The 23598-nt window shown below is 38.3% G+C and overlaps 2 protein-coding genes across 3 annotated transcripts; one reads left to right on the plus strand and one right to left on the minus strand.

Annotated features, from left to right (window-relative positions):
* Positions 1-1247: 1247 nt before the first annotated feature.
* LOC121954423 (inhibitor of nuclear factor kappa-B kinase subunit alpha-like) lies at positions 1248-12137 on the minus strand. Of its 2 annotated transcripts, XM_042501915.2 has the most exons (22): positions 11862-12137; positions 10635-10791; positions 10066-10160; positions 9839-9956; positions 9682-9751; positions 9512-9600; positions 9313-9402; positions 9096-9220; positions 8479-8586; positions 8230-8365; positions 7905-8105; positions 6766-6868; positions 5479-5602; positions 5254-5405; positions 5095-5156; positions 4897-5006; positions 4363-4412; positions 3961-4069; positions 3679-3826; positions 3519-3568; positions 2288-2387; positions 1248-2006 (listed from the first exon to the last, which is right to left on the minus strand). In XM_042501915.2, the coding sequence occupies exons 2-22, from the start codon at positions 10737-10739 to the stop codon at positions 1947-1949; spliced, it is 2205 nt and encodes a 734-aa protein (XP_042357849.1). In that variant the 5' UTR covers positions 10740-10791; positions 11862-12137; the 3' UTR covers positions 1248-1946. The 2 variants fall into 2 exon arrangements, with proteins under 2 accessions (XP_042357849.1, XP_042357850.1); XM_042501916.2 differs by lacking the exons at positions 10635-10791; positions 11862-12137 and having other exon boundaries at positions 9832-9956.
* A 6200-nt stretch (positions 12138-18337) lies between these two features.
* Positions 18338-22228, plus strand: plaua (plasminogen activator, urokinase a). The gene is made up of 11 exons (XM_042502468.2): positions 18338-18494; positions 19185-19289; positions 19386-19446; positions 19888-20026; positions 20110-20192; positions 20277-20318; positions 20409-20589; positions 20720-20865; positions 20959-21099; positions 21186-21334; positions 21709-22228. Exons 2-11 carry the CDS (start codon positions 19233-19235, stop codon positions 21901-21903), a joined length of 1194 nt encoding a protein of 397 aa, XP_042358402.1. The 5' UTR covers positions 18338-18494; positions 19185-19232; the 3' UTR covers positions 21904-22228.
* Positions 22229-23598: the final 1370 nt, after the last annotated feature.

Raw genomic sequence — 23598 nt, forward strand, 5'->3', positions numbered from 1 at the left:
TCACAGAATAGAACATTTGTATAGTACCTGATAAAACAAACATTTTAAAATGCAAAAAGTAAGGCAGACTGCCACGTGCAGCGCCTCATTTGGATGTGTCTGACGCTTGGAGCTTAACTTCCCTACGTTTCTCCTACAAATGGGCCTTGAGCTTGTTTGGAGGTTCTAGCAGGGGAGCGCAGCTACTGGTACACCGATGGATGGTCGTCCGCCGAGGGGGACCTCGTCCTCTTCCACCGAGCGCGGGGCTTCGGGAGGGACACACATGGAGCGGTGAGGGAGGAAGGGGACACCCGCCTAGCCAGCCAGATCAGCCGAATCAACCCTAGCGATCAATGGGGTGACAGATGTCGCAGCCAGATCGCCCTCACATCCAAGTAACGCTCGCGCACGAGACAACTTTATAGCGCAAAAAGTATGACTCGTTCCCTATCGTGGTGTTGACTCGTTATTTTTCGTTGCTACGTCTGGTTCGTTTATTATACATTTAGATCATAAAGGACGTTGACGCTTTTGTTGAAAGTATGGCGGCGACATTGCCTTCAAATACGCTCAGTTAGTCGTTTTCCCATGATGCTCAGCGATATTATGTTAAGAAGCCATGTTTCTATTTGCCAGAATCAACCAATCGCAGTCTTCACATTTCACATTTCACTTTTATACACGCTCTACCCCGGCGTTACATACTTTTAATCTTGTTTTTGTGCAATACCTGACCGTGTCTGTGAATATTTTATATCTTTTGTATTTTTGTATTTTATTTCTTATAAAACAAACAAATAAAAGTAAACATTAATGGTAAAATGTTAATAATGACACATGTTAAGATGATGTTTATAAGCTATCAAACAAACCCAAATAAGCTATTTGCATAGAGCTGAATAAATTGTAGGGATGTATGTTGACATATTTCATTTTTAGTTTTATGAGTAAATGCAACCTTAAGATACTCATAGGTAAGTAAAACCAACACTTAGGGATTCAAATATTTTTGTGGTAATATTAATTCAGTGTCACCTAATATTCACCTAAAATAGTGAATCCACTAATTATGAAAATATTTACTAAATTGTTTAATGTACGCCTGGTTTGCCAGACATAGTTTAACTGTTAAACCTAAACCTCAAACTATGATGTGGACTTATGAAGGTCAGTATTCAACTAAAACAATAGATGGAGATGCCACATTGCTTTGCTTACAATATGAATTTCATTATTACAATGAACTCTTGCACCTGACAGCATCAATCAGTCAATCAGTCAGACTTTATTTGTATAGCACTTTTCATACAAGCAGACTATACTGATGTTTCTCTTCCTTTAATAATTCTTTCAAATATGAAAGATAATTTTCTGTTGAAATCAAAATGAGACATCCTAACTAAATGCACTTCATTTAACCAACCCTGTTAACATTTTTTTTGTTTTCATTCATAATATTTCATGCAACTTGCTTTTGTTTTGCCTCCTTGTTGTTTGGATTTCAGCAGCTCCCAGAAGACTTTTGAACCCAGGGTCTTATAAACAAGCAATTTCCCGTCTATGTGTGCAGGCAGTCCACTGTGTAAGTGTAAAGAACCACATACTTAATAACTTCAACAGTTTAACACTTGCAGAGAAAAGACAAAAACATGATATATGTGCCATACATTTATAAAATTTATCCACATTCCACCATGCACACTTTGTCAGCAGCAATGTTTTATTCTAATCATATTACCAGTTATATAAATAAGTCTTGGTTACAGCTAAAACTCAATGATATACATTTAAATTAAAACATGAATAGCTTACCATATCAGGCTGTTTCATATGTTGTCTTACAGCAGTAAATGTCAGTAAAAGACACAGTATGAGATCACAAAGCTTTCAGATAGTGTAACTCTGATAAGGCACTTGTGTACAGTATATTATCTTTGACTCATGACAGAGTCTTTGGTCAGTTTTTACAGCTTCTGAGGTTGGGCTGTCACTGCTCCGTACTGAGTCCAGCTCCAGTCCTGATCCTGAAGAGAAACAAACACATTAATACCGTGCTACTTAACATCTACTAAACATTTTCATGCCATTCTCCCATCTCAAAACTTGACATTGAATCAGTCGACCTGCACGATACAGTATGGACTGAATTCAAACGTATGGTTTTGAGAAGACAGATGAGTGAACATATACAGTATGTGGAGACTAATAACATTTATGTATTTTAAGTTAGTCAAAAATAGCCAGCAGTAAATAGATTTAGGGATCGGTTGAGATGAACACACTCCCTCACTCCTGCATATCATACCATCACACTGTGCTCCATCTCCTGGGTGGCGTCTTGCAGCAGAGAAGTTAGTTGACTCAGATAACGCTCGTTCTCATCCAGTAACTGATGCACGGTTTCACTGAAAGAGAGAAAAAAAAAACCCTCTAAATTAACTGTACGGTGCTAATATAAATAACTGCAACAGAAAAAAAACGTATTTAAAATTGGTAAAAAAATAAAAATAAAAAAAACATGACACTACTGCTGCGGGAGTGTGAGCTTGGCAACAAGGACATTGAGTTTGCATCAAACGGCTAACTTTATCTATTAGGTCAAGTTGCGTTGCATTGGTGAGAGTTTTCCCACTAGCTTTCCCATTGCCAGTAGACCAGAGCTATGAGCATGGCTCTCCAGCTGACGAGCATGCCTTTCTATGTGTTTTTGTTGTTTTTTTTTTTTTTTGGTGTGTCGCTTTTAACGCCACAGACAGGCCAGAGAAAGAGAACAGGTTTGTAAGCAGTAGATGGCAGCATGGAGGCTGGTGAAAATGTTATAGTAGATATTTATTTTTATTTATCTCTTGTGTCTTTCAAATTCAGTACAGACTACTTAGGAGCGATGTTTTGAGTGCTGCTTCGGCAGAGACAGACGGCATTTTGTGACGGCGTGTCATTGCATCACGCCAGTGCTGTGTTCTCATCGATGCCGATCAGAGCTTGAGCCAATAAATACACATGACAACTGCAGAGTCATTTGATGGGGCTGTGAATGCCAATTAAACATTTTCCATTATTTATAAAAATCCAGATTTTAGCAGGTTTTTTGTGCTGCACAAAGGAGCTTTATTGTTAACAGTTTAATGGTTAGTTATTTACATCACTAGTTTTCAAGTGTTTCCTGGGCATTACCACCTCTGACCCACAAATCAGTAAGGATATAAAATCTTTCAGGACTTTGGGGCTCCATATTTTTGTCTTCAAGTTATAGTCATTGAGGAGAATTTAAGTCAAGTTTCTTCTACAAGCTTCTAGACTTTGAGGTGCATGGGGCGACTTCTTGTAGCAGCTTTGTGATTTGTAGAAAACCCATTAGCTGGTTTTAAGAGATCATTCAACTGGTTTTTCAAAGTGTAGATTTAAACGTATCATGACAAATGATGACAAATAGCCACATGATGTTTTAGTGTGACTGTTCCCTTTGACAATGTTTCTCAGATATAATTTTAATCAATACTGAGCTAAGTCAAACTTGTGATTTGCACAGATCTTACCTGTCAGTGGGCCGTTGCAGAAGTGACTGTGATGGAGAATTGCTCTGGGCCTAAAAACCCAAACACACACTGTATTATCTACAGTATAATTTGACTTGTACATTTATTAATCACTGATAGCTGAGAATACTTTCTGTCATGCCATTTGTTATATACTCACACAGGCTATCTTAAGTAGATACCAGAACTCTTTCTGTCTCTTCATTTGCATCTGCATAACTGCTGCCTCTGCGGTTTTTATGTTCTCTACGGCCCTCTCCAACTTCGGGAATAAATCAACAATGCGTCGCTTACACACCAGAATTGTGCTACGGAGAAAAAAAAGGAGGAAGATGAGGAAAACACAAAGGACACACAGGAACTGTACAATGAAACCTCAGTGGTGCTGAAGTTTGCAAGTTTGTGTGTGTATCTCTTTGGACTTCACTTATAAATGAATTACCTCAGGTGAGTGTACAAGTCTTTCAGCACTCTGTCCTGGTTCTGAACTGTTTGGAGTATCATCTTCACCATGTCGGAGCTGTCACTGTAGCCATGTGGAGGGTCAGGACCTGCAAAAACACACACTCCTGTGATTGTCCATACTCTCATCTTACAGTCTGTAAACCAACACTACACGCAATCCTCCTTTTCAAAATAACAGCCATGCTAAGGAATTAATTAAACAGTGACCCCTGTGACACATTTGTTCAGTGAATCCTTCTGGATATTTTGTGTCGGACAAGTACTTTGTTACACAACTAAGGCGTATCCATAGAAACAAACATAATCTTATTCCAATGTAAAGCAGGAGCCCCTATGACTCATGTCTGATATTTTAAATGTGAAAATGGGTCATACTAACTTTTGCATTTAGCTTTCAGTTGCTTGTAGAGTTCAATGGCCTTGTCCTCACTGGAAAAAAAAGGCAAAGAGAGAGAGTTAAGTTATGCATAACAGTTATTTTTAAAGAACAGGTTCATAAATACTCAAGCCTATCTTAAAACAATAGCCAGATGCCAATGTGAGCATTGAAAAAACTGCCAAGTGTATGAAATTAGATTTCAAAATCCTGAAATACAGTAATCTCTACTCTGAGAAGCAAAGTATTCCAATCTAATGACAGCCCACAAACATAATAAACCAGAACGTAATACAAATCTGACGCTTTTAATGTAATAATCCCACAAATGTAACACATTTTCCGTAGTCAGAGATGATCAAGTAGCAGTTGCCCACTACAACTGATAGACGTAATTTCCTGCAAATGTGATAGCTATTACATTTGCAGGGATTTGTTACGTTTGTGGCATTTTGTTTATGCAAAAAAAAAAAGTGACATCCTTTATAGCATCCTTAAAAAAATATATATATATATATATATAAGAAAGTTACTGACAGCTGTTCCATCACATCCCCCTGTCTCCTGGCAAATGGACTCCTCTGCAACTCCACAATCTCAGAATGTAGAGCCACAATCTCTTCATCCAGATACCCCACATCTGCAACCTACAGTAGAAAGCACCCTTATAGCATGTAGTGTTTTTAAATAACTGCAAGGAAGTTCATTACTGCAGGTACATAACATCTGTTCTACCTTTGTAAAGCCATCAGCCTTCTCTTCATTTTCCTGCCAGGTCTTCAACATTTTTTCTGAAGCTTCAAAAAACACACAACAACATCAGATAGTTCACTTAAAAGCTTCGGTAAATGACTTTTAATTATTTATCACAGCAGGAGATTAACATCCACTCACAGATACCAACGTGTCTCTGCTTGGTGTACTGCTCAAGGTCATGCTGGATGCTGGTCTTAAAAAAAGCCAGTTTGGCTCGGAGCTGTTGTGACTGGGAGAACAGCAGGTTCTTGTACCGCGTTAAGTTGGTGTTGTAGCGCAGCAGGCTCAGCCTACATGCACACAAACAAAAGGTCAGGATGCTTCAGTGTGTGGGTGTGTGTGCATGTGTGTTTGTGCACTTACATGGCAGCCCTCTGTCCCTGGTACAGGCGAATGTAGTCCTCTTTCAGTCCGCAGATGTAGCTGACTGCTTCTCCCCAAACTTTTCTCAGTGCAGACAGTGGCAGCTGTGTCTTTGTTTCCCTGACTGAGACAACACATGATTCCCACATTAACCTGGAAAATAATTTTGAGTGCATTTGCTACAATGTATAAAGTATTTTGGAGGTAAAAACATCAACATAGATGTTGCACTCAAACATGTCTTAACCATGGGTGGATTGTGAGAAAATGGGCCCCACCACTTCTCTTTGGTTTTACATTTCTTTGTAGTTCTTAGGCATTTTTTTTTGTGGTTTTGTGTTTCTTAGTGTTCATTTAGTATCTTTTTTGTCATTCTTTGTCTCTTTGGGGTTGTTTGGTGTCTTTTTGTAGTTATTTAGGCCTCCTTGAGGTAATTATGTGTCTTAATGAGGCAATTTTGTGTTTCTTTGAGGTAACTGTGTCTCCTTGTGGTTCTTTTGTGTGTCTTTGTAGTCATTTTGTGTGTTGTTAAGGTTACTGTGTTTTAGATAGATAGATAGATAGATAGATAGATAGATACTTTATTCATCCACCACAGGAAAGTACATTTGTTACAGCTGTTTATTCACAGCTAACAACACACAAAAAAAATCTTAAAGATGAATTACCATACTATGCTATATAAATATTAGAAATATTCACTTCAAGAAATATCCAATAATAGTAAATACTATGTACTATATCAAAAAACAACAGTGGCCCTGTACTCTACCTCACCTTCGCCGTCAACTATACCAACAACTGCTGAGCCATTGTAGTTTTTTGGGTCTCTTTAAGATAATTTTGTGTGTGTGGTTGTTTTGCCTGTTTCTGTACTAATTTTTGTGTCTGCAGTTCCCTTGCTTCTCTTTATGGTATTTTTGCGTCTCTGTCGTTATCTTGAGTCTCTTCCCGGTTGGTAAATTTGAGGGATATTTTGCAAAAAAAGGCCAGGGGGCCCCGTGACACTTTGGGCCCTGGTGCCTGTGCCTGGAAGGCCTATTCAGTAATCCATCCATGGTCTTAATGACATATTTGTTAGACCAAAAACTCACTGTTAACTGAGAAGGATGTATAAATCTTGCACACTGCCGATCACTTTTATTTACTTCATCCAATTATCAACATTTTTCATTCTTTCATCTTTCATCAGCCTCCAGGAAACCTTTCAGAGAGCAGCAGCAGACAAACAGACTGAAGAGTAACTTTTGTCATTTTTACAGCTCTGTATACAGTTAAATATCTCACCTATAAAGTTGACACTGTCTGGCAGAGGTCTGGCAGTCAGTGGTCCAGAGTACTTGGTGAGGCTCTTATCAAAAAGGAAGACTATGGAGCAGTCCCAGCCTCGCTGAAAGCAGAGAACAAATATCACTGATACATTTTCTTCCAGAGGAGACAGAAAGGCAAAAAACAAACAATCCTCATGCATTCATTCATACATGTTGCAAACAATTTGTCAGTTATTACACCTATTAACTTATTTGCCTTATTTATTTTTACTCCACAAAAGATTAGGGGTGTCACAATTCTCCAAATTCACGATTTGATTTGAATTCTGAATTTAAGTTTGTGATTCGGTTCAATTTTCAACTTAAACATTCTTTTGTCAGCACTGAAGGCTATATCTCTGTTAGAGAATCGAGTCTCAATTAGTAAAGATCAAAAGATCCTTGGTTCATAAGTACTGACTTAGGCTTCACGGTTAAATTTCAATAAATTATTTAAAATATGATGATACTTTATTTCACCAGTCAACTGGAAATAAATTGTTATACATAAAGACAAAGATCCGCTGGATGGCAGAAGGGTAATTCTTTCATGCATCACTGTCACTTCACTTGCACAGCCTACAAACTTTTTTTTGGCAATGACACATTTGTTTTTTTACATGACACATGGGTAAGGCCAAAAGGTTGCTAAACCAGCGACTTCAGGGAAGCAGGAAAAATTTCCAGTTCTGTTGTTTCTCGATCATCTCTGACTTCGGGAGTGGCCACAGTGTCTGGAAAAGTGCAGCTGCAAGCTACTGGTAAGCTATGCTGAGTTGTCTTTCATTGAAGTGTTTTTTGGGGTTGTTTTTTTGGGAGGGATCCTGTGTTTGATTTTTAATTATCTAAACTGAAAGCTCACTTTGATCAATTTTCAATTTAGAATCAAAATAATCCCTACAACACCCCTAGAAAAGACCCACTGTAAAGAAAATGTTGAGTGCACTGTTGGAATACTAAGGCATTAGTAGAGTAGTAGAGCTACCCAAAATTTCAAAACAAAAACTGTATTTTTTTAAAATGTGGAGATGAGAAGAGTAGGTCATCTGCTGCGTGTGTACTTGTGGCTGGGTCTGTATGGCATGAGATATTTTTTTGTGTGCGTGTGTCACATACCAATCCATCTGGCAGACAGTGTGCGGGCGGTCTGCGTGGGTCGAGGGAGATTCCCGTCTCCAGCAGCAGCTCTTGACTCAGCGGGGAGATGTGTGTTTGCGTGTGTGTCTCCAGACGAAGCTGCAGGGAGTGTAAGCTCTCCTCAGCACCCAAAACCAAAGAGTGCAGCTGTGCTGAAGTCATGTCCAGCACATGAATCACCTGAGGAAAAAAAAGCACAGAGCGAGGATGTTTCGCTTTACCCTCAGCTGGGATATGTAAAACCACAAATGCACTCAATAAAACCGGATTTAAGTAAAATACAAGCAAGGTTCATATTATTAACCTTCATGTTGAGAATAGTTTGCAGGGCTGTGTAGCAGTACGGCTTGTTTGTGTCAGGATCCAGCCCTCCACCACGCGTTGCAGGGTCCCACAGTAACAGCATCTGCAGAAGAGACTCAACTGGCTCTAGCAGCGGCCTATGTACACACACACACACACACACACACACACACATTAGATGCCTGTTATGATGCTATAATGACGGACATTTGACTGGTAGGTATGAGAAAGTGTTTTTTTGTGTCTCTACCTGCTGAGATTGTTGGGATATGGGAGATGTGTGGAGAATCTGACTTCTCCATTCATGTCCTCTACTGCCGTGATGTCTTTCAGGCCTTTGTTCTTGACTTTACTTGTCCTACAAAAGCAAACAAACCAAAGAAAGATCGAAAAATAAAGCCAAGAAATCAAATCAAATCAATCCAAAAAGTGTTCCAAACATTCAGAGAAAAAACACTGCTACTTTGTCTACAATTTCAGCACAAGCAAATATTTCGCAGATTAATAAAAATGTTGTAATCACAACCACAACATCAATAAAGAGTGTATATCATACCAGCAATAGTATTCTGTATATAATGGGCTTACAGTGACTCTGTATTGCTCAGTATCTTTATCTAATAATCGTTAAGGAACTACAGTAATACTTCAATATCAAAATTTTAGAGAGACATTCTGGAGTAATTTATATTGTATGGACATTCATCAGATTATAAAGGATAAGTCGATTGCACGTGTATATTTTGCAATATAAGTTAGATACACAGAATTCGTTGAATGTTAAATTCTCCAAACGCATGTTTCAAAGTCAATGGTTTGCTCAAGTTTTTCAGAATACAATGTTGCATTGCTGCTGTGTTGACTCACCACTGCACAGGCTGCATGTGGTGTAAAAAGGGGCGAAAGCCACAAGCGCATTCAAAGATCACTGTCCCGAAGCTCCAGTAGTCCACAGTTACAGTGTAGGGTTTACTCTCAAACAGCTCTGGAGCCTGGACACATAAAGATGGAATTATGAAACAAGACTTAATTATCAACATCTAATGAAAAAAAAACAGGGATTCATTACTGATGCAACATTTACCAGATACTGGAGAGTTCCAACAAAGGATGTACAGAGACTGCCTTGATCGAGGTCTTTTGCATAACCCAGATCTATTACTTTATGGACAAGCTGGAGAAAAATACAGTTTTACAATGAGAGTAAGGAACAGAAAACTGTATAATATATAAAACTAAAGATTACACAGGCTGCATGCATGTACAAAAATAAAAAAGATCACCTTCCCACCAATCTCTTGAAGAACTATGTTCTCTGGCTTTAGGTCTCTGTGAATGATCTTATTTTCATGGAGATACTGGATACCAGAACCTGTGTTTGTAAAATTAAAAAGAACACATCAATTTCTCCATCAACATGTGATAACAGTGACTTTTTGTAAGAAAACCTTACCAATGTCAGTGAGCAGCGAGAGGACTTCACTCTCCTTCAGCCCACAACAATTTTGAGGTTTATTCAACACCTAAATACAGAGATATTGGGGTTAACAGTGCACTGTTTGAAAAGAAAACAAAGTGTTTGGAGTCTTTATAAAATACCCACTTGGTACCTTGCGTAGGTCTCCTCTTGAGCAGTACTCCATGGCCAATAGAGGTAAGTCATTTAAAGCAATTGAGCTCAACTCTTCTGGTACTTCTCTGGCCTGAACAACATTCACATGGTTCAGCCTGTAACACAAAGAGACAAACATGCAGCGATGATATAACAAGAAGAAAATGTACAGTTAAGTTTGTTACTTTGTTACTTTGTGAACAAGACTGGATGATTTATACTCACTTCTTCATGATCTGAATCTCTCTGCCCCAGCGGTCTTTGTTCTTGGAGTTCAGCTCCAAGCGGCAAAGTTTCACTGCAATCTTCTCACCCAACTCCTGCTCAAAACACAGACACGGATTTTTGACTCAAGGTGTCTTTTAGTGCCCATTTGAGTAAAGTGTAGCAGTCCTATTTTGCCAAACGGGGACATTTAACCAAGATGTACAGATTTTAAAAAGGTGATCTATGCTTTTATCTCTTCCACACTTTAGTGCTGCAATGCATTTTATTCAGAAAAAAATGGCTATAACTCGTACAAAATGCTGCTGCCAGTCGCGAACTCTTAAACCTCTTCTTAAAATTCTGCTTTATAGTTTTTATAGTTTTCTTAACTGATGATATTTATTGTTACGTTTTATACGATTTTTTCCTGTCTTGCATCTTGGACATGCCTGTGTTTGCTTATTATTGTTTTTATTGTAAAGCACATCATAACTTCGTTTCAACAGGTGCTATATATAATTAAATTTAATAATAGGAGACATCTGTGTCTGGGCTGGGTTAGCATAAAGGTGGATGACAGAACTTACAAGGTGCTGGTACAGGTAGACGTGCCCAAAGCCTCCTGTCCCAAGTCTTTCCTTCATTTCCCAGGGGCCACACAGCTGGCTCTGTTTGAGTGCAGTCCGTTCCATTGTGTGAGAGGTCTGGAGCCGCAGGGCAACAGAGGCAGTCTATTAGAGACCGCTGCAAAAAAAGAAGCAAAATGCAAAATCTTTCATTGTTGAGAAACATTATGGATGGCACTGTAGATCTTCATCAAGGCACTGTGGATCTTCTTGAAGCCTCTTATGTTTTTACACATCAGCCTCTACATTTGCAGGGGAAACATTGTGACAGTTGACTGTTCATAACTATTTTTAAAAAATGTGCATATGTGTGCTGATTCATGTGCATAGAGCATTCATGTATGTGTACATAAATGCAAACTATATATATATATATATATATATATATATATATATATCACTGCTTGAAAAGCTCTCTATGAAAAATTTATTATTTCATTTATTTATTTATTTACTACTATTTACTACTAGATGTTGGTAAACCTTGTAACCCTCTATGCAACATGTTTAAATATCAGTCATATATTAAAGCCTTCTACTATCATGTTTTTACTGTATTGTACAGCTGCTATCAGTATTATTAGTTTTTTTTCTGTGATACCATTGTGGTGCACAGTTTGTTTTTCTATACAATTAGCTAATTTGCCACGTGGAAACGGTTTTATTAAATCTTTAATCACATTTATTGCTCTTGATGTTGCACTTTGCTCGTACAATATCAATGTAAGGGACCGTTCGTTTATTTGTGAGAGGAGGAGATGGTGCAAAGCAGGGAAGGTCCTTCAAATATACATTTTTAAGCAGTGGGAACTTGGCACACAAGAAACACTTTTTGGGGCTCTGAGGATAGTTAAAATATGTAAAAAATACAACCATTTAAAGTTAAGCTGGTGAGAAATGCATGTCTTCTTTTAAAATCTCAAAATCACGCCATCAAAGGCCAGACACTGTAAAGTATGAATATTGACGATGGAGGTAGGGTTGTGCATTTTTAGAGAGGCTTAAGGGAATTTCTCAGGCGCTTTACATGCACTCCCTAAACAATCCTGGTAAACCCCTTTGTTGTTATTGGATTAGCAAAGTTATAATGGCAGCTTAAAAAAGTCAGATAACTCATACACAGGTTGACTTGGTTGAGCAAACAGTCTACTAAAAGCAACTTTGCCTCCACAATAATCATGTACTCACCTGTGCAGGAGCTCAGAGGCGACAGAGGACTGTTAGCTCACTTCAGATGTCAGAACATTGTTGCTCCAGAGTTAGCTAACGGTTTTGTTTACGGTCCGTTTTCTTATTCAGTGTTCAAGAAAGAAGGTTGAGCCGACGAAATTATACTTTCTTCCTTTATAGTCCATCAAACATGGCTTTAAACTGGAAGTTTGTTGTGTGTTTTTGTTGTAGTTTTGGTGGAAAGCTGCTCGATATCTTACTGCGCAAAGTGAAAGTGTAGAATGACAGGCAGACGTCGTTTCTGCGCATGCGCGTCAGCACACATGAGGCTTTCTGCAGGACTACTCCCTCTGTTGGGGATTTCCCATCACACCCACACCCAAAACATACATTTATAAAAACATACAAGCAAGCTGACAAAGTGTAAACCGCTAGCGTTAAATAAATAAACCTACTCTTTGGCCTTCTTTTTTCTTTTTCTTTTTTCACTATAAAATAAACCTGGCCCAAAGAAGAAGTATTTCCACAATAGAGACCATTTCTTCATTTGTTCACTAGATGGTGCCATATGTATAACTTCAGTCATGATACGAAAGTCATTACAGTACAGTGACATATTGAGCTTTGCTTACTCCTATTAACCCTTTGACATCTGGACCAACATCAGTCTTCTTTTGCTACCTGAGCAAAATGATTGATTGGTCGTTGATCTTTGTTGGTAACTATTGGCAGCAATCTGAAGATGATCTGTATTTTTGTTTGTTTTTTTCAGTTTTTTTTGTGAAGACATATTTTAGACAGTAACACCATCAGAGAATTATTTAAAAGTGCTCAACCATTTATGACAACAGTTTTATTATACAGGCTATTTATTTTATTTGTTATCATCTTCCTTTCTCCACAAGTTGCACAAATAAAAAGGCAAAGGTTGTTTGTTGTCCGCAGACTATAAGGTTTCCAAGTGAGTGTATTTATTCATATTCAGACTATAATTACGTACAGGTTACTGAGTGAAAATTACAGTAAACAAGTGGAATGCATGCATTCACACCATCCCCAATAGTTGCTTCTCAAAACTGTTTGTGCTCACATTTTCAGTTTTATTTAAAGGAATTAAACATTTTCTCAGTATGCTGGAAAGGGGAAGCAGACAGGTGTCTTATGATTAAAGAGAGAAACTGACACATGATATGAAATTCCTATCACTGTCAGTGTCTTGTAAGTATGAAAAATATGAGTGTGAAAATCAGTGGTGCATGTTTTACCAGGTGTTTATTCCTTTAGAAACAGGAGCGTTAAAGTGGCTGGCGGTGTTACAGTTGGTGACGCTTTCCACACAGTTTTAAGTGATGATCAGGATTTAGAAATTAGAAAATAATAACAGATGACTTCCCATCATCAGTGTTGGAAAGTTACTTTTGAACTGTAATTTGTTACAGATTACCAGTTACCCTGTTAAAAATGTGATGAGTTATGTAATTATTTTAATAACTTCATCAAAGACATGCAACTCATTACGTGTGATGGCTTTTTGATGACTTTTCTAACAAATGTTTTACACAGGGCAATACAGCTTAAAAGACCTAAAAACATACGTGTATAAATGTTGCGCAATCAAATTTGTCTCAAAAATATGCCAAAAGAAGGCTTTCCTACATGAAGACATAAAGTAGCCAGATTAATGTTTTATTCAACAAATAAACTTTGTACTGAAAAAAAACATATGTAACCCTTTAGTTAACACCAACATTTTGATTAGAAAACTGTAATTTAATTAAATATTTTTTTCTCAGTAACTGTAATTGATTACATTTACATTTATTTTACCAGTTACATCTAACATGTAAGTGGTTTCTCCCCAACACTGCCCATCACCGACTCTTTTGTCAGTTCTCGCTGACACTGCCCATCACCCCTCCTATGTCAGCTCTCACCGACATAGAAGGGGCAATCACACCTTCAAGATACGCCGCAATTCTGTGAAGTCTATTTCAGTTTATTAGACTGACAAATAATATATGAATCACATTGTGTTTCTGCAGGCTTCTGTTTGTATTTTGTCCTTCCTCTTTGTCTGCACTGATGTCAGTGTGTTTCCTTTGTGCAAACTCCCACTGTCTAGAAATACAGAAGTGCCTACATGTTACTGTGCTGGACGTGTACCTCGTGCAACAGGGGAATAACACAGAAGTAGCTGTACTTTTATGAAATTATTATTCTTTATTCATTTGACTCTTGTTGTATCAATAATTATTTTGAACAGTACAAACAAGGATACAAGCTCAATTCACAGGTAGCTCATGCTTGACGCCTTTAACAAATGCACTTGATAAAGTATCATCAACACCTCTCACTGCACCCTCATCAGCTCCACCATTAAACCACTGACAGGTGAAGTAAATAATGCTGATTGCAGTGTTTCAGAATCAGAATAAGAAAAGGAATTATTACCAAGAAGGTTTTCACTCACAAGGAAATTGCTATGGTTTTTGGTGTAAACATTAAACTTACAGTAAACATATTAAGAGCAATAAAAATAAAACAAGGTACTGCAAAACTCGTTAACTTAAATAAAAATAAATATATGTATATATATATATATATATATATATATATATATATATATATATATATATATATATGGTGTGGGATAAGAGTCCATATCAGTGGGGGTCCCAGGTCTTGTGGATGAGGCCCACTGCAGTCAGGAAGAAATTGTTTCTGTGGTGTGAGGTTTTGGTCCAAATGGATCACAGCCTCCTGCCAGAGGGGAGTGTCACTGCAATGTTATGTTGGGAAATCTTGGATCTTTTTCATGAGACTCAGAGCAGGTGAATACGAGCGCAGGAGACTGCAGACAACTGGAACTCAAACAGGTAACTAATTTTTCCAGTTCAGAGCATGAAAACAGCAAACATAAAATTACATGACCAAAACAAGGATCCAACAAAGAAATGAACTGAACTTGTTTTACATAACAACCAGATCTCAACTGAAAAGGGGATGCAGTGCAGGTGGAGAAAAATCCACAGTGGGGCCTCCGGGGATTGGACTTGGTTCTGATAAGGCATGGACACAGGACCTCTGGTGGTGTCCTGTGGTGTATAGCACCATGGTGTTGGTAGCAGATTGTGAGGTTGGGTATGTCTAACAGCTGCTCAGTTAATTTGACATCTGGGAACTTTGGAGGCCAGCGCAACGCCTTGAGCTCTTTGTCACATTCCTCGGGCCATTTATTGTGCAGCTTTTGTAGTGTGGGATCGTGCATTGTCCTGACATCAGGATGTGTCATGGGGGGGGTACTTGCTTTGCAATGGTGTTTGGGTGGAGTAACGACCCAAGGTTTCCCAACGATACATTGTAACAAGATGATCAACGTCATTCACCTCACCTGTCAGTGGTTGTAGAGGAAATGTATTAGATCAAGTTGAAGATAGTAGGAACTAAATACATGTTTGGAGCCTTTAGGACAGATTATGGAGGGTGATGGTATCCAGACCGGACGTGGGGGAGGCACAAGACTTGAGTCAAAATCAAACACTCCAGGTTGCAGCTGCTTCAACCACAAATATCCCGGGTTTCCCTGGGTTGGGTAAATTTGTTGTTACATAATTCTTGTTTTGGTAATACACCTGTGTGAAACATTAACCAGAGAGGGCTACTTGAGTAAGAAAATAAATTAATTCACATTTGCTATATAGTTGCATCACACTTCCTGACTTAATGCACATTGTCCATGTTTATCACATCCCTTAAAAACCTCCGGTCCACAAAGGCCTACATGAAGGTGTCACTTCTGGCTATTGTCACCATCAAAGAAGAGGAAATGTGAGTAACACAGACGTCAGTGTGCTTAATGAGGAAATATTTAGTTTAGAAATCCCCATGCAAAATCCAAAACAATACCCATTCTGTTGGGGGGATTTATTTGACATTATTTAAAAAAGATGTGCAAAGAATGTTGTAAAAACAGCTGGTCTGTTATCCAAACCAGAATTAAATTAAAAAGTTAAAGTCACTAATATGGTAAAAGAAAAAAAAAGTATTGCGCACTTAATGAGTACTGATGAATGATGCAGCTGTCTGTCTATAGTCACAGGCTGATGATTCAAGAGGATGTATTTAGTCAGTATATAGATGCACTGCATGGTGAAGTCATAGAAGAAGTGACATCACTTTATCTTAAAAAGTATTCTTTGAAAGAAACACATCCAGTTGTCTTATTTTTCATTTACGTATCTTTTTATATATTACATCATTAAAGTGATGAGTGCCTTGCTATATGTTTAAGCATCATTATTATGTATTTTTTGTTGCATTTTTCTTAATGAGGTCAAAGAACGCTACACAAAGTGACAGCAATAAACATTTAAAACAACAACCAATTATAGCTTTAAAAAGTACTGTGTTGGTAAAAACATCTGATAACGGAGCAAAAACTACACTGTCAACATACATTAAAAAAAGAAAGAAAAAATTGGCATATGAGACCTAATGAAAAGCTTTTTAAAAATTTAAAGTAGAATTTCAGAAGAATTCAGTAATGTAAGAGGAATAAGACATATTACTTCTAAAATAGCACAGATCTACTTCATTAGGTAGCATTTTGTACAAGCTGTAAACAGTCCCTGCTCTGTTGGTTCAGACTGGAAAACTACTGTGACAACCAAGATAAAACAAAATAAGTAATTTACAACTACTTAATCAATGAATGATGATGAATCCCTGAGCGTCATTTTGATGATAAAAATATGACTATTTGCAGTATGTCTACTTTAATTGTGAAAAAAGTCTATTGTTCCTAGAATTGAAATTACCCATCACAAAGTCTAAATGAATCAGTCTGAATTATCTGAAACTGATGCCAAAACTGCAAGAAAGCCTTCCTATACTATGATGATGCAGCCATACAGCACCGCATATCAGTTCAGTCAGTGTGTTTCAATGGTACATTGGACCAATACTGAATGTTACATATTCTGTGGGAAAATGTTTTATCAAATTTCACAGAAGGGATCAAGGAATTAACCACGTGTTTTGCCATTTTTTTTTATAAACATGCTTTAATATGATGCCATCTTTTATTTTCTTTTTTTTGGATTTATTTTTATATTTGTATTTTTTTATTTTGTGTTTTGCGTCTTTTTTCTTCTTTTTTTAACAGCTTTATTTTAACTTTAACTAACTTTTTTTAAATTTTGTCTGGCCTTACTGTCTTTGTGTTGTTATATTGCCTTCTGAGTATCCTACTTTTGCTCAAGAAAGTTATTATCATGTAAAGTTATTATTACAGTTTGCGCTTCAGTGTGCTTAGACTTTTGAGTAAAACAGACTTAACATGTACATTAAGATGTCATGTTATGACTGCAGCACAGTTTTATTGTTCGGGGGGAAGAAAAGGAAAAAATAAAGACAAAAGGGGCCCCCGATGGCCACTCATAGTGGTACATTTTGCAATGACAACTACTCTTGAATCTTTTATAAAGGAGCTATACAGTGGTGGAGAGCAGAGGGTAACAAAAAATGTGCAGGTCCTGTAGATTAATTAAGGAAGCATCAATAAGTGAAAAAGACAATAAAAGCAGAAAACTACAACACAAAATAAAAGCGAGGCAAGTCAGACATTTGGATGAAATTCTCAGAATTATTACAGATAATAACACCGAATCTCAGGGACACTAAAATAACTGTAATAACGAATGTAATTATGCACGTAGAACAGAACTTTGCTACTTATTACTGAGTGGCATGCATATCTCTCTTAATACCATAGTAAAATAACATTTGACAGGAAAATACTCTATCTTTTGATCGTCTCTCTATTGTGTGAGCATGTTGGTCAGAGTGTTTTTGGGTGTGGGTGGGAGCTGCCACACATCCTGCAGGAATGGGCATGAATAGATAACAAACTTTGCCGGAGCAGGCGGTAATGGTCAGAAATCCAGAGGGAGCAGCAAGAGCAGGATGAGGAACACAGTCCAGCACGGGGATCTACTATACAGTACACCGTCGCTGTCAACTAAGAGGCGTCTTTTTACACATGACAGCTGCGTGCTGTGAGTTAGGAGTTAGGAGTTAGTTAGGGCGTCTGTGGGCTGCTTTGCCTTGGGCCCCCAAGTGTCTAGGATCGCCTCTGTCTTTATCTTCTATGATGCTGTAGCATACACAAACCAAATTTATTGTTATGAGAACAAAATTTTAGTTAATTAATAACACTAATAAATCTCAAACTTGGGATCGGATGTGCTCTTCAGGCCCCAAAGCTGCAGATGTTATTATTGTACACATGACCAAGTTTGGATATATAATTGTGAACAGTTTCACTGTGGTTTGTTGGGAGGGAGGGGGTGTTAGGTGTAAATGTGTCATAGGATGTGACAAAATCTTTGGTCAAGACTTTGCTGATCTGCAATTTAGCCCTAGTGATGTTTTCATATCTTCTCCCAAACTCCTCCCACATGTAGCCTGTGTGTTTTTAAATAGGAGGGAACGCAGAGGAGGATCAGTACTGTAGAGCAACTGGCAGCGTGAGTGTCAGAGAGCCTGCCACAACACAAGTGCATATCAGAGGATACAGAGAGCAGATTACAGTTGCTTCAGCTGGAAGACATAACAAAGAGCTTCATCGGGATTGCAAGTTTGGACAGAAAGGTAAACAAAGCTTCCTACGCTGTGATATTCGGCAAAAATATATTTTTTTTTACTTAACTGTGTGAATGAAGTCCATTCAAATCCAGTTAGTTGTATTTAGTATATAGCACTACATTCAATTTGCAATATTGGGCATAAAGAGAGCCTAAATATTGAACATAAAATGTTCAATATTTATATATTGAACATAAAATGTTTGTTGACAGAAGTTGTGCAACTTTAAACAAAAAAAAAACATTTATCTTTTGTAATTATGAAGTTGACACCATGTCTTATAAATATCTAGAAATTCAAAGTTTGAAGTGTAGGCTATGTATTGCAAATCTATGTGATGTAATGGTGTGCACATGCCATGAAGTAATCAACTAAGATATATTGATACTGCACTCACTGTACAGATAGAGTGTGTTTATGGTACAGAGTGAACACTGTGAGTGCGCTCTATCTCAAATTAAAACCTTCCAAGCACGGTTTACCTTTTGCAATAAACGTACACGTGTAATCAACAGAAATGTAACACTGTGTGAACTGAAGATGAGCACATTCAAACCCAGACAAAGAAAGCACATGCACGTTTCGTAGAAGCATTTGTTTCTATCACGTGTTTCAAGATAAACTCCATAAAAGGTCAGTTCAGCTTTAAAGTCAGCCCTCTAGTGATGTTTTGTTCCATTTGTGTTATTTTTTTAGTCCACCGTCCTACAAAAATATCCCAGATAAGGAGAAGTGAAACCAGAAATGAAGATGAACCTGTTAGTCATCCTCGCCATCTTAGCAGCATTCAGCGTTGATGTGGTAAGTAATAATAAAAGGAAGTAACTTCATGTTTAATGGTCATACCGGGGGGTTCAGAGGATTTGTCTCAACTGAGTTTATCTGTGCTTCTTTCAGGCTTTTTCACGAAGAAGGTCTAAAGAGCAATGGTCACTGAAACCCCGGCACTCTAATAGGGGTAAGCCAACTGTCAAGGCAACACTTAAATCAATGTAGTGTAGGATTTAGAGGCATCTAGAGGTGAGGAGTGCAGATTGTAACCAGCTGAAAACTGTTCTCATGTGCCAAGCATCAACGCCTGGTTAGAATTCCTTCAATGTTCATTGTTCAGGAGGACTTTACCAGGAGCAAAAATTGTCTGCAGAGGTCTCTTCCTTTCCGAAACAAATGGATTAGGTGGTTAAAATGAGAAAAAATACTCGATAAAGTAGTTTCATGTCAAAAATCTGAGTTTTTGAGCTAACTCATGGTATCTGATAGTCACAGATTTTGGTGTTAACAGTCTGTAACCTCACTGCTAGATACAACCAAATCCTACACACTGGTCCTTAAATATTTTTCATTTGTTGCATTTGTTGAGATACATTAAATGTTCTCCTCTGTCTTTGTAATGTCTCAGAAATGTGTCTGTCTGGGGACGGGAGCAGTTACAGGGGATTTGTGTCTGAGTCGACACGCGGCCGCAGATGTCTTAACTGGAACTGGTTTACAATCCCTTCAGGAGCTTCAAAGGGTCTTGGTGACCACAATTACTGCAGGTATATTTCAAGTCACCAATCTGGGACATAGATATGTTAGGAGGAGGTATTGAGTTGTAAATATCATTTCACTTGAATGCTAGGAACCCTGACCAGAGCATAATGCCATGGTGCCGTGTCCAAAGAGGACGGAGGATTGTGAGAGAATTCTGCAGCATTCCCAAATGTAAGGTTTGACTGGGGATTTGAAAATCATTGAAGTACTGCATGTTTTGTCTGGATCTTTCTCATGATCTCTATGCCCACACAGGTTCAACAACTTCAGTGAAACCTCCACCAGCTGTGGATACAGGTTTGTTGTTTAAATACCCTTTTTTCTCAGTTACATCTTGTGATCATCTTCATCATCACTCACTGATTCCCGTCCTGTGTGTCCCTGCAGAACTGACATGCGGTGAGAGGACCAAGCAGAGGATGAACAAAATTGTGGGTGGTTCTTTCACACCCATAGATTCACACCCTTGGGTGGCTGCTCTCTTTCATCAGCGCCACGGTTTCCTCTGTGGTGGCTCTCTAATCGCACCATGCTGGGTTCTCACGGCTGCACACTGCTTCCCTGATGGGTGAGACAAAACACACACAGAAAACACAACGTGCTATCATTTCTTCCACTGCAATTCTCATCCTATAATGGCAATATGACTCATATGGGTATGTAATATGTTTACACTCTTGTGTTTTGTTGTTGCTCAGTGAGACGACAAACATCCAGCGCTTGTCTATATACCTGGGGAAGACTGCCATCAATGAAACAGATGCTGACAGGGAGCAGAGCTTCACTGTTGAAGAACTCATCATCCATCAAAAATTCAATGAGTCCAACTTCAACAATGACATAGGTATGCACAGCTGTACTGTGTGCATGACAGATAAAGAGCTGTATGGGTGCTCTGTGTGCAGGACTCATAGCTGTGTTCGTCTTTGCATTTCAGCACTGGTGAAGATCAAAAGCAGAAAGGGAGGATGTGCGGTGAGGTCAGCGTCTGCCCGGACAGTGTGTCTCCCTCCATCTCACACTCAGCTTCCTGCAGGATTTCAGTGCAGCATCGCAGGATTTGGGAGGGAGAGATACTGTAAGTACTGCAGAACCTCAAACCTAGAGATTCATGACTGATCTCTGAGCCATTTCACTGATTCCTTACGTCTGTTTTGTCTGCAGCGGCGTGGTATTACTCACAGTACCTAAAACAAGCCGAGGTGAAGCTGCTCTCTCAGACTGAATGCGCGAGTGAATCATATTATGGAAATCTCATCACGCAGAACATGTTCTGTGCTGGGAGCCCTGACTGGAGCACTGATGCCTGCAAGGTGAGCAAAGAACCAGTATGAATAAATAGACTTGCCCTAGACTTCTGGAGACCCTAAGCAGGATTTGGTTCTAGCGGCCTCACTTATTATAACCTGTTGCCACTTTAAACCAAACCAACTTGTGTAAAGTGTAAAGTAGGGCCTATACTCAGCACTATCTTTAAATAGACTACAGTAAACACAGTATTTGTCTATTAACCCCCAAAACTATAAATGGTCCTTCTCGGGACCTTTTACTTGATCTGGTTCAGGGTTGATGCAGATTTTAGTGTTTTTTTATCTCACTCCATATGAGCCCTATACAGCCTAATCATATAAATGAATCTTTCTTCATGCTGCGAGCACTGACTGACTGTTGCGTCTCCGTCTCACAGGGTGACTCTGGGGGTCCTTTGGTGTGTGAAATGTCAGGTCGGATGTTCCTGTTCGGGGTGGTGAGCTGGGGTGAGGGCTGCGCTGATAGGAACAAACCAGGGGTTTACACACAAGTCACCAACTACAACAAGTGGATTGCAGCAAAAACAGGACTCTCCAAATTCACCAAAGGATCCATGTATCCCACAAAATGAAAATGTGGTAGAAAGCTATCTTAAAGGAAGGTTTGGCAGTAGTTTTGTAGCTTATGTGCATTGCTGTGAATGTGCATTGTAAATAGTTTTGCACATTGAAGATTTACTCATTTCTAAGTGAAGTGTATTTTTTGCTGTATATTATGTTTAATAATTTTGTATTATTGGATTGATTATTCATACTAAGAGTAGGGATTTTTTTTTTAAACAAGCTATGAAAAAGATGTTTATTTATCTAATTTAATTTAATAAGTATTTCCTCTTGTAGAGGGCTGGCCCCGCTGTTAAGCAATTTTTATAATAAATAAAGTATTTCCAAATCATATTTATCATTCTAATTAATCTCCGAGCCATAAATGTTTCCATCTCTATATGTATGCTCTTCAACACTGCCACTGGACATATATGTCTGTCTAACAAGTGAAATCTATATTAGATTAAATAAACTGCAGAAAATTTGAAATTCAAAACAAATGGGTCTGGTAATCAGACAGTTTGTGTGAGTTCAATTCAGTTCAGTTTGTTCTTAAGAAAAAATGTCCTTCAGTAAAACACTGGAGGGCACTGTTGTTACATACTCAGTGGTCTCAAACATACTGAAAATCACAAGTATTTTAGTGTAAACAGCAATGACATCCAAACTGAGTCACTGCTGAAGACCGCTGACGGTTTAAGCCACACTTGTTTCACTTTTTAGAGAAAGTGAATGCAGTAGTTTGGAGGTGCAAATCAACAGAGCAAGACTTTTTAATTTAATATACAACTTGCCATCAAACAATTAATACTAAATATAAGATTAATGGTTTGATATGAAACTTTGTTCTTTAGATGCCAAAGTTTTATCCTGCCTTAAAAAGCATGTAGTTAAAATCCAAACTGAAATCAATTTTATTCAATTGATTTCATCAAATTCATCTGAATAGGCCTACTTTGGATGGAGGGGAAAATACATAGTTGAGCTTAGACGGCTGATGGTTCAAGCTGTAAATGACACAGAAGAAAGAAATATAGCTTTTCTCTTTGCCTGACATTTGCATTTTATGGACACTGCAAAACATTCTCATTATTGTTTAAAACCTCCTCAGTGAATCTCCTTACAAGCAAAAACATGTTGGTGGAGTCAAACCTCAAGAATCCTGTAATCTGTTTAATTCCTATCTCTTATGTCAAAATTGTAATCATGAGATGGAGACTGAGAGAGAGTTCGGGTCATAACTAAACAACAATATTCATCAGTGTGGCAGATATCTTTCTTTAGCAATTCATCCTGCGGGGATCACACGCAGAATTTCATGCCATCGCCTAAAACGTTATTGAAACGTTTCACGAATAACCACAAATGTCAACCTCGTGGTGGCAATTGAGAAAAAGTCAGGGGATCACCAAAGTTATCAGAGTTCATCCTCTGGGGATCATGAATGTCCGTGCAAAAAAATCATGGCAGTCCAGGGTAGTTACCATATTTGGATCAAAGTGGTGCACCAACTGATACACTTACACTGCTATCCCTAGAGAAACGCTGCTAGCATGGCTAAAGGGCAATCCTTTGTCACAGTAATTGCCGGTTTTCTGCTTTTTTAAAGATATTTTGTTGGCGTTTTCCATGTTTTTTGGTACAGTAACACACATATGAAAGGAGGGAGAGAGAGGGAAGACAGCAAATGTCCCTGTGCTAGACTCAAACTCTCAGGATTC

The sequence above is a fragment of the Plectropomus leopardus genome, chromosome 13 (assembly GCF_026936395.1).
Source record: "Plectropomus leopardus strain MGB_pleo_1.0 chromosome 13, ASM2693639v1, whole genome shotgun sequence".
In the NCBI taxonomy this organism is placed as follows: Eukaryota; Metazoa; Chordata; class Actinopteri; order Perciformes; family Serranidae; genus Plectropomus; species Plectropomus leopardus.